Source organism: Bombina bombina, chromosome 1 (genome assembly GCF_027579735.1).
Source record: "Bombina bombina isolate aBomBom1 chromosome 1, aBomBom1.pri, whole genome shotgun sequence".
Taxonomy (NCBI): Eukaryota; Metazoa; Chordata; class Amphibia; order Anura; family Bombinatoridae; genus Bombina; species Bombina bombina.
Window position 1 is genome coordinate 137,093,532 of NC_069499.1, and position 11,900 is coordinate 137,105,431.

The 11,900-nt window shown below is 38.4% G+C and overlaps 1 protein-coding gene across 1 annotated transcript; it reads right to left on the minus strand.

Annotated features, from left to right (window-relative positions):
* Positions 1-647: 647 nt before the first annotated feature.
* On the minus strand, positions 648-7,708 carry LOC128656913 (uncharacterized). Its single transcript, XM_053711090.1, has 5 exons — positions 7,641-7,708; positions 6,016-6,132; positions 5,340-5,453; positions 1,443-1,604; positions 648-859 (listed from the first exon to the last, which is right to left on the minus strand). Coding segments are annotated over exons 1-5 (606 nt in total). The 5' UTR covers positions 7,642-7,708.
* Between the last annotated feature and the right edge of the window lie 4,192 nt (positions 7,709-11,900).

Sequence of the window (11,900 nt, forward strand, 5' to 3'; positions counted from 1 at the left end):
TATACCAAATATTAGTGCCGAATAACAATTATACCAAATATTAGCGCTGGCCAACAGTTATACAAAATATTAGTGCCAAACAGCAAAATATGGACCCATATCACAATCTAATTTAGGAACCCCAAAAACACTGATTTCTGTCCCACTTACCAAATGATTTTATTCTCTGTGTCACTAATTAATTTTAGTCTCTGCATTTCAAGCTTCCTAAAACCACCAGATGATTCCTATCTTACCCACACCAACTCACTAATATCCCTCCCACATTAGGAATAGTTGATTTATATTCCTCCCACAACATTGATTTCTCTCCAGAAAAACACTGATTCCTGTCTCCACTCAAGCTAAATCATGTCTGATTTACACCACCATTTTTTCTTTCCGTAGCACTAATATATTCCTGTCTCTCACCAACATAGGAGCAATGTATAACAATAAGTAACTAGAAAAAATAATATGGTGCTTAATCCGGTGTGATAGGTGTTCCCTGATTCCTAACTACCTCTCCCAGAGATATTATTATTCTTCCATATACCAATGTATGTTAAAATATAAAACAGTATAGGACAGAAGTGGTGTAAAAGATTCAAATTTATTGTATAATTATAAAGTGATTTGATCGACTGCATTTTTTATTTGTAAGCTGGTCAAACAGATAAAACAGAATGTTCTTCTTCATCTGTCTCTTCATCATTACTGCTTTTAACGATGACCAAGATGATAACAGCAGTTAGTACAGCAGCTCCGAAGAACCCAAAGATCATCCAATAGATCAATGGGTAGCGCCATGCAGTAAGGGGACGGCTATATGGCTGCTGTTCTCTCTCAAAAATCAAATCCTTGTCTTCAAGGCTGTTCACTGCAAATTAAACAAAATTGAATTTGGATAAAGCAGATAATAGGCAGATCTCAAAGGTAAAATATATTCAAAATTAGAAAACAGATAGCAAACTGAACACTTATATTCTAAACAGCTCAGGGAACAGTAACAAAATGTATGTCTTATTATAACTGAGCTAATATATGTTTAGTTACCATTAGATTGCTGATGTTATCATTTTAAAGTTAAACCATTAAAATAATTAATTGTAAAGATTAGTCAAATATAACAGAACACACCATTTACTAGGAATAGAATCGTTTGTCTCTATAAGGGCTGGACACATCAATTTTACATCAATTTAATCTAAAAAAAAAAGGAAACGTTTAAATGTCAAACCTTGTTTGGCAACATTTATAGGAAAGTTGTTTTGAGCTATGATTTTTTTTCTTTAACTGAAACAAATGCAATATGGAAATAGTCCCTTCTAAAGGTATAAGAATCCAGTCCGTGTTTATGTACAAAAATATTAAATATGCTATACCTATTTAACCTGTAATAGATCACCCACTATGCAGTATTATGTTTCTTAAAGCAACGTAACTTTGTTAAAGACACTTACAGTCTCTCTTGTTGACTCTAGCTCCAGATGTCTCCAGTCTTGCACCTTTTGGTATTATGAAGGTCTTGAGCCCTCTCTTTCGCCTACGATAGCCTTCAGCATAGCCTTTGGCATCATACGTCATCAGCGAGGCCTTGCCCTTATTGAAGGACTTTCCAAGAGCTGTTGAGTAAAGAGACAGCATGTTGGTTAAACTATACAATAAGAGATGACCCGTGTTTTATTATCATTACATATTGTAAAACTAAATAGGATACATTTAATCAGCCATGACTCACTAGTGTTGTATGTACAGACCTAACCTACTAGTGCTGTATGTACAGACATCACCTACTAGTGCTGTATGTACAGACCTAACCTACTAGTGTTGTATGTACAGACCTAACCTACCAGTGCTGTATGTACAGACCTAACCTACTAGTGCTGTATGTACAGACATCACCTACTAGTGCTGTATGTACAGACCTAACCTACTAGTGTTGTATGTACAGACCTAACCTACTAGTGCTGTATGTACAGACCTAACCTACTAGTGCTGTATGTACAGACCTGACCTACTAGTACTGTATGTACAGACCTGACCTACTAGTGCTGTATGTACAGACCTGACCTACTAGTGCTGTATGTACAGACCTAACCTACTAGTGCTGTATGTACAGACCTGACCTACTAGTGCTGTATGTACAGACCTGAGCTACTAGTGCTGTATGTACAGACCTGACCTACTAGTGATGTATGTACAGACCTGACCTACTAGTGCTGTTTGTACAGACCTGAGCTACTAGTGCTGTATGTACAGACCTGACCTACTAGTGCTGTATGTACAGACCTGAGCTACTAGTGTTGTATGTACAGACCTAACCTACTAGTGCTGTATGTACAGACCTGACCTACTAGTGCTGTATGTACAGACCTGAGCTACTAGTGCTGTATGTACAGACCTGACCTACTAGTGCTGTATGTACAGAACTAACATACTAGTGCTGTATGTACAGACCTGACCTACTAGTGTTGAATGTACAGACCTGACCTACTAGTGTTGTATGTACAGACCTGACCTACTAGTGCTGTATGTACAGACCTGACCTACTAGTGCTGTATGTACAGACCTGACCTACTAGTGCTATATGTACAGACCTGACCTACTAGTGCTGTATGTAGAGACCTAACCTACTAGTGCTGTATGTACAGACCTGACCTACTAGAGCTGTATGTACAGACCTGACCTACTAGTGCTGTATGTACAAACCTGATCTACTAGTGCTGTATGTACAGACTGTCAGGATAGGTAAATTCCAGAGTTAGACCCAAATGCTAGAATGAGGTTAATAACACCCTAGCACAGTGAGTATATACCAGGAACTGACCCTGCGACAGCTATAGTATGATATACTCACAGTAATAGACTGAAAGATGGCACAGCAGGGTCAGGAGAAGAAACTTCGTGTAGATAGAGTTAATCAATAGAGTAATCAACCAAGCAATGTCCAGCAAAGTGTAATCAGGCAGGTATAGGTTAACCAATAGAATAGTCAGGCAAGCAATGTCCAGCAACGTGTAATCAAGCAGGTAAAGGTTAACCAATAGAGTAATCAAACAAGCAATGTCCAGCAACGTGTAATCAGGCAGGTAGGGGTTAACCAGTAGAGTAATCAAGCAAGCAATGTCCAGCAACGTGTAATCAGGCAGGTAGGGATTAACCAGTAGAGTAATCAAGCAAGCAATGTCCAGCAACGTGTAATCAGGCAGGTAGGGGTTAACCAATAGAATAGTCAGGTAAGCAATGTCCAGCAACGTGTAATCAGGCAGGTAAGGGTTAACCAATAGAATAGTCAGGTAAGCAGTATCCAGCAACGTGTAATCAGGCAGGTAGGGGTTAACCAATAGAATAGTCAGGTAAGCAGTGTCCAGCAACGTGTAATAAGGCAGGTAGGGGTTAACCAATAGATTAGTCAGGTAAGCAATGTCCAGCAACGTAATATCAGGCAGGTAGGGGTTCAGGGTTCAGAATTCAGTAGGCACAGGTTCAGAATATTACAGAAATAAATGGTACTCACTTAGCCAACGAGTGAAAACAAACAGGCCCCAAGGAGAGGAGACGCCGGAATAAGAAGGCCTCCTGACATCAGCAGAAGGGGCCGACAGGAACAGGGTTGCTAAGCAACCAAGAAAGCGCTGCCGCGCTGACACAGAGGGAGAAGGAAGCGATCAGCAGCTGAGCGATCACGACACAGACCTGACCTACTAGTGCTGTATGTACAGACCTGACCTACTAGTGCTGTATGCACAGACCTGAGCTACTAGTGCTGTATGTACAGACCTGACCTACTAGTGTTGTATGTACAGACCTAACCTACTAGTGCTGTATGTATAGACCTGACCTACTAGTGCTGTATGTACAGACCTGAGCTACTAGTGCTGTATGTACAGACCTGACCTACTAGTGCTGTATGTACAGAACTAACATACTAGTGCTGTATGTACAGACCTGACCTACTAGTGTTGTATGTACAGACCTGACCTACTAGTACTGTATGCACAGACCTAACCTACTAGTGTTGTATGTACCTACTAGTGTTGTATGTACATACCTGACCTACTAGTGCTGTATGTACAGACCTGACCTACTAGTGCTGTATGTACAGATCTAACCTACTAGTGCTGTATGTACAGACCTGAGCTACTAGTGCTGTATGTACAGACCTGACCTACTAGTGCTGTATGTACAGACTTGAGCTACTAGTGTTGTATGTACAGACCTGACCTACTAGTGTTTTATGTACAGACCTGACCTACTAGTGCTGTATGTACAGACCTGACCTACTAGTGCTGTATGTACAGACTTGACCTAATAGTGTTGTATGTACAGACCTGACCTACTAGTGCTGCATGTACAGACCTGACCTACTAGTGCTGTATGTACAGACCTAACCTACTAGTGCTGTATGTACAGACCTGAGCTACTAGTGTTGTATGTACAGACCTGACCTACTAGTGCTGTATGTACAGACCTGACCTACTAGTGCTGTATGTACAGACCTGACCTACTAGTGCTGTATGTACAGACCTGAGCTACTAGTGTTGTATGTACAGACCTGACCTACTAGTGCTGTATGTACAGACCTGAGCTACTAGTGCTGTATGTACAGACCTGAGCTACTAGTGCTGTATGTACAGACCTGACCTACTAGTGCTGTATGTACAGACCTGACCTACTAGTGATGTATGTACAGACCTGACCTACTAGTGCTGTATGTACAGACCTGAGCTACTAGTGTTGTATGTACAGACCTGACCTACTAGTGCTGTATGTACAGACCTGACCTACTAGTGCTGTATGTACAGACCTAACCTACTAGTGCTGTATGTACAGACCTGAGCTACTAGTGTTGTATGTACAGACCTGACCTACTAGTGCTGTATGTACACACCTGACCTACTAGTGCTGTATGTACAGACCTGAGCTACTAGTGCTGTATGTACAGACCTAACCTACTAGTGCTGTATGTACAGACCTGTGCTACTAGTGCTGTATGTACAGACCTGAGCTACTAGTGCTGTATGTACAGACCTAACCTACTAGTGCTGTATGTACAGACCTGAGCTACTAGTGTTGTATGTACAGACCTAACATACTAGTGCTGTATGTAATAAACATGAGAACATGTAATATCTGAGTATGGCTATGTATATAGTGTTTAATCAGCAGGACATTTCTGTACAATCATATGTAAAACTGCTCCCCTCTTCTCCTCCAGGCAGCTATTTCAAAGTATGAAATGTACCAACAATGTATAAAATTCTCCATTCTAGAAGCAAATACTTATGTGTACAAACATAATAAACTATAAGTATACTTAAAACAAAGGAACATCAATGGCCTAATATAGACTTTACCTTTAGAAACATCATTACGTGTTACGTCATACAGGGCATCAGAAAATATATCCCAGGACATGTCTCCTAGTTGGTCAAGGAGTTCCATCAGAATGCCAGGACATTTGTCTTTGTCTGTTGCAAATAAAAGAAATACAAAAAAGTATTAATCAGATCAGTTCATTTATTGGATTTGTTTATTTAAATTATATATTTTTGTGTTTCAGTGTTTATGTTAAAGGAATGTGGAGCATGCTGGGTAATAGGAAGCCGAGTATAATAATAGTAATAATAATATGCAATAAAAATGATTATGATAATAAAAGTAATAACCATCACTTTTGGGTAGTTAGTATAAGGGTGTATGTAAACAAGGGCACTTATCAAAGGGAGCTAAAAAGTGTGATAAAAATGATAAAAAAAAAACCTATGGGAGGAAATGTATTAAATGCAGTCTATAAGGAAGATAAAAGCTGGAATTCTATAGAGTTTTGCTAGGGCTGATTATCATTTTAAGAAAACCCCTTTAGACTTTAGAAGAATGTTCTGCACTACAGTAATGTCTGATGCAGTGTTTCTTATTGTGCTAGTGACTGTTTAATAATGCACAAAGCATAAACAATAATTTGCCATTGTTATCAATGTAATCTATATCATTTTGTCTGTAACCAGTTCATCCTTCTGTTAATAAACCTACCGTATTCCCTGCGTTGACCAAGTGATTCTGTAATATCCATTAGAAGATCCTCACACTGTTTTGGTGATAGTTGACTAATAAGTCGTAGGAGCATGTGCGGCCCAACGTCATCTGGCACTGGAAAGGATAAATACTGGTGTCAACTTCTAAATTACTATGTATTTAAACTTCAAGTTAACTGTATATGAAACTGGAGAATTATGTTACAAAGTGATTTTTTGTATATATATATATATATATATATATATATATATATATATATATATATATATATATATATACACATATGATACAACATAATCTTATCTACAAAAATAAATTGGTTATAATGTCCCTTTAAATTACTTTCTTACCTGAGTCGTCACATGCACCAAATTGATAAATAAAGAAAAGCAGCACTGCAATCTTTAAAGCAAACATGATAATTCTCTCAGTATTCACAAGTAAACAACCGGAGTAAAGTGTACTGGGATTTGCTCTAACAGTCTTTATAACATTCAGAGGCAGCTATGACATCACAGGCTACAGCGATTCAAGTATTGACCTCATAGTGTACAATGATAGTTCGTGATGTCATAATCAGAATTTACATGGGAATCTAACAGGATTATAAAGATGCTGAAGAATAACTTTAGCTTTCTCTGTTGAAATGAATGATCAGTACAATTTTGTATGAGTTTACTTTTTTGGGGTCACAATTGTGTTGCAAATGTCTGTGAAATGGTTTTCAACATACAGCAGTTTCCTCAAATAATTATAAGATTGAGATCCTTCCCAAATAAAGGAAAAATAATCCAACACCCACACAAGACCTCTTTTGATCTTCTTTGGAGGGGAACCACATAGAGGATGAGGAACTGTGTGTGTGGGGGAGGTCGGAGTTATTTCTGTGATAAAATATTGCTGCATTAGGAGCAGTAAAACAAACTAATGGAAAATATTATTTGAGTCTTTAATAAAATTTTAATTATACAGTCACAAAATTAGCATACGAATTATAACCACATCCGTGGTTAGAGCCACATTATAGTAGTCTCTTGAACTTGGGTTTAAAAGACATCGGAGCAGATTACAAGTGGAGCATTTTTTACCGTTCCCACTCAACTCAGCTTTTTGTGTGTGTCAATTGTGCTTGAATTATTAGTTGAAATTAAACTGTTTTTGCTTGCGCACTTATCGTGCGTAAAAAGCCAAAATTACAATATTGCACTCACAATAACCTTTTCCCCCATTGAAGTCAATGGAGCAAAAAAGTGTGAAAAAATTCCTTATACCCAACTTGCTTGCAAACCCGATAACATACTCTCATGTTGTTAACTTCACATGAAAATATAAATATTTATAAATATATACTTATTCCTAAATACATATTTCTATATATCTGATATAATTTTGGTACAATATATATATATATATATATATATATATACACATGATTAGATATAGGTATATACAGATACAGTATATATAGGAATATCTACTTATAAATACTTATAACATATTCTGCTATGTGCAAAACATTAGAATGTGAAATATTTACAGTAAATACACACTATAACACTTTATTAAATATGAATATTGCATAAATATGCTTTTTACTTAACTGTAAAGGACTAAGCACTCACTGGACTTCGGTCAACTTCACAGCAAACACAAATTTTATTCCTGTAACCTTTTTTTGGATACAGAATCCCTTCTTCTGACAGTCAAAACCTACAAATATACAAACTTACGGCTAGATTTAGAGTTTGGCGTTAGGCTCCTAACGCTGGTTTTGGGCTACCGCTGGTATTTAGAGTTTTGTAGGTAAGGGTCTAACGCTCACTTTGCAGCCGCGACTTTTCCATACCGCAGATCCCCCTACGCCATTTGCGTATCCTATCTTTTCAATGGGATCTTTCTAATGCCGGTATTTAGAGTCGTGGCTGAAGTGAGCGTTAGAAATCTAATGACAAGACTCCAGCCGCAGAAAAAAGCCAGGAGTTAAGAGCTTTCTGGGCTAACGCCGGTTCATAAAGCTCTTAACTACTGTGCTCTAAAGTACACTAACACCCATAAACTACCTATGTACCCCTAAACCGAGGTCCCCCCACATCGCCGCCACTCTATTAAATTTTTTTAACCCCTAATCTGCCGACCGCACACCGCCGCCACCTACGTTATCCCTATGAACCCCTAATCTGCTGCCCCTAACACCGCCGACCCCTATATTATATTTATTAACCCCTAATCTGCCCCCCCCAACGTCGCCTCATCCTACCTACAATTATTAACCCCTAATCTGCCGACCGGACCTCATCGCTACTATAATAAATGTATTAACCCCTAATCCGCCTCACTCCCGCCTCAATAACCCTATAATAAATAGTAGTAACCCCTAATCTGCCCTCCCTAACATCGCCGACACCTAACTTCAAGTATTAACCCCTAATCTGCCGACCGGACCTCACCGCTACTCTAATACATTTATTAACCCCTAAAGCTAAGTCTAACCCTAACACTAACACCCCCCTAAATTAAATATAATTTAAATCTAACAAAATAAATTAACTCTTATTAAATAAATTATTCCTATTTAAAGCTAAATACTTACTTTACCGCCGACCCCTATATTATATTTATTAACCGCTAATCTGCCGCCCCCGCTATCGCTGACCCCTGCATATTATTATTAACCCCTAATCTGTCGCTCCGTACACCGCCGCAACCTACGTTATCCCTATGTACCCCTAATCTGCTGCCCCTAACACCGCCGACCCCTATATTATATTTATTAACCCCTAATCTGCCGCCCCCAACGTCGCCTCCACCTACCTACAATAATTAACCCCTAATCTGCCGACCGGATCTCACCGCTACTCTAATAAATGTATTAACCCCTAAAGCTAAGTCTAACCCTAACACTAACACCCCCCTAAGTTAAATATATTTTAAATCTAACGAAATAAATTAACTCTTATTAAATACATTAATCCTATTTAAAGCTAAATACTTACCTGTAAAATAAACCCTAATATAGCTACAATATAAATTATAATTATATTGTAGCTATTTTAGGATTAATATTTATTTTACAGGCAACTTTGTATTTATTTTAACCAGGTACAATAGCTATTAAATAGTTATTTACTATTTAATAGCTACCTAGTTAAAATAATTACAAAATTACCTGTAAAATAAATCGTAACCTAAGTTACAATTAAACCTAACACTACACTAGCAATAAATTAATTAAATAAAATACCTACAATTATCTACAATTAAACCTAACACTACACTATCAATAAATTAATTAAATACAATACCTACAAATAAATACAATTAAATAAACTAACTAAAGTACAAAAAATAAAAAAGAACTAAGTTACAAAAAATAAAAAAATATTTACAAACATTAGAAAAATATTACAACAATTTTAAACTAATTACACCTACTCTAAGCCCCCTAATAAAATAACAAAGCCCCCCAAAATAAAAAAATGCCCTACCCTATTCTAAATTTAAAAAGTTCAAAGCTCTTTTACCTTACCAGCCCTTAAAAGGGCCTTTTGTGGGGCATGCCCCAAATAAAACTGCTCTTTTGCCTGTAAAAGAAAAATACAACCCCCCCCAACATTACAACCCACCACCCACATACCCCTAATCTAACCCAAACCCTCCTTAAAAAAACCTAACACTACCCCCCTGAAGATCATCCTACCTTGAGTCATCTTCACTCAGCCGAGCCACCGATGGAACTGAAGAGGAGATCCGGAGTGGCAGAATTGATCCTCCAAGCGGCGCTGAAGAAGTCTTCCATCCGATGAAGTGATCCTCCAAGCGGCGCTGAAGAATTCTTCCATCCGGGCGATGTCATCTTCCAAGCGGGGTCTTCAATCTTCTTTCTTCAGGATCCATCTTGCAGACCTCCGACGCGGAACATCCTGCTGGCCCGACGGACTACCGACGAATGAAGGCTCCTTTAAGGGACGTCATCCAAGATGGCGTCCCTCGAATTCCGATTGGCTGATAGGATTCTATCAGCCAATCGGAATTAAGGTAGGAAAATTCTGATTGGCTGATGGAATCAGCCAATCAGATTCAAGTTCAATCCGATTGGCTGATCCAAATAGCCAATCAGATTGAGCTCGCATTCTATTGGCTGTTCCGATCAGCCAATAGAATGCAAGCTCAATCTGATTGTCTGATTGGATCAGCCAATCAGATTGAACTTGAATCTGATTGGCTGATTCCATCAGCCATTCAGAATCTTCCTACCTTAATTCCGATTGGCTGATAGAATCCTATCAGCCAATCGGAATTCGAGGGACGCCATCTTGGATGACGTCCCTTAAAGGAACCGTCATTCGTCGGGAAGTCGTCGGTGAAGATGGATGTTCCGCGTCGGCGGGATGAAGATGGATCCAGAAGAAAGAAGATTGAAGATGCTGCTTGATAGAAGACTTCAGCCGGATCATGGACCTCTTCAGCTCCCGCTTGGATGAAGACTTCAGCCGGATCATGGACCTCTGCAGCTCCCGCTTGGATGAAGACTTCAGCCGGATCATGGACCTCTTCAGCCTCCGCTTGGGCTTGGATGAAGACGTAGGTGCCAGGGCGAATCGGTGAACCCGGTGTGGTGAAGACAAGGTAGGGAGATCTTCAGGGGCTTAGTGTTAGGTTTATTTAAGGGGGGTTTGGGTTAGATTAGGGGTATGTGGGTGGTGGGTTGTAATGTTGGGGGGGTATTGTATGGGGTTTTTTTACAGGCAAAAGAGCTGAATTATTTGGGGCATGCCCCGCAAAGGGCCCTTTTAAGGGCTGGTAAGGTAAAATAGCTTTTCTATTTTAATTTTGGAATAGGGTAGGGCATTTTTTTATTTTGGGGGTCTTTGTTATTTTATTAGGGGGCTTAGAGTAGGTGTAATTAGTTTAAAATTGTTGTAATATTTTTTTAATGTTTGTAAATATTTTTTTATTTTTTGTAACTTAGTTCTTTTTTATTTTTTGTACTTTAGTTAGTTTATTTAATTGTATTTAATTGTAGGTATTTTATTTAATTAATTTATTGATAGTGTAGTGTTAGGTTTAATTGTAGATAATTGTAGGTATTTTATTTAATTAATGTATTGCTAGTGTAGTGTTAGGTTTAATTGTAACTTAGGTTAGGATTTATTTAACAGGTAATTTTGTAATTATTTTAACTAGGTAGCTATTAAATAGTTATTGACTATTTAATAGCTTTTGTACCTGGTTAAAATAATTACAAAGTTGCCTGTAAAATAAATATTAATCCTAAAATAGCTACAATATAATTATAATTTATATTGTAGCTATATTAGGGTTTATTTTACAGGTAAGTATTTAGCTTTAAATAGGATTAATGTATTTAATAAGAGTTAATTTATTTCGTTAGATTTAAAATATATTTAACTTAGGGGGGTGTTAGTGTTAGGGTTAGACTTAGCTTTAGGGGTTAATACATTTATTAGAGTAGCGGTGAGATCCGGTCGGCAGATTAGGGGTTAATTATTGTAGGTAGGTGGAGGAGACGTTGGGGGCAGCAGATTAGGGGTTAATAAATATAATATAGGGGTCGGCGGTGTTAGGGGCAGCAGATTAGGGGTACATAGGGATAACGTAGGTTGCGGCGGTGTACGGAGCGGCAGATTAGGGGTTAATAATAATATGCAGGGGTCAGCGATAGCGGGGGCGGCAGATTAGGGGTTAATAAATATAATATAGGGGTCGGCGGTGTTAGGGGCAGCAGATTAGGGGTACATAGGTATAATGTAGGTTGCGGTGGTGTACGGAGCGGCAGATTAGGGGTTAATAATAATATGCAGGGGTCAGTGATAGCGGGGGCGGCAGATTAAGGGTTAATAAGTGTAAGGTTAGGGGTGTTT

Bases quoted from the DNA above. Each gene is read 5' to 3' on its own strand.
- LOC128656913 (XM_053711090.1), bottom strand. The intron at 1,605-5,339 runs GTAAAGTCTATA...TTTACTCAACAG, and splicing joins ACGTAATGATGTTTCTAAAG to CTCTTGGAAAGTCCTTCAAT. The intron at 860-1,442 runs GTAAGTGTCTTT...TTTAATTTGCAG, and splicing joins TAGAGTCAACAAGAGAGACT to TGAACAGCCTTGAAGACAAG.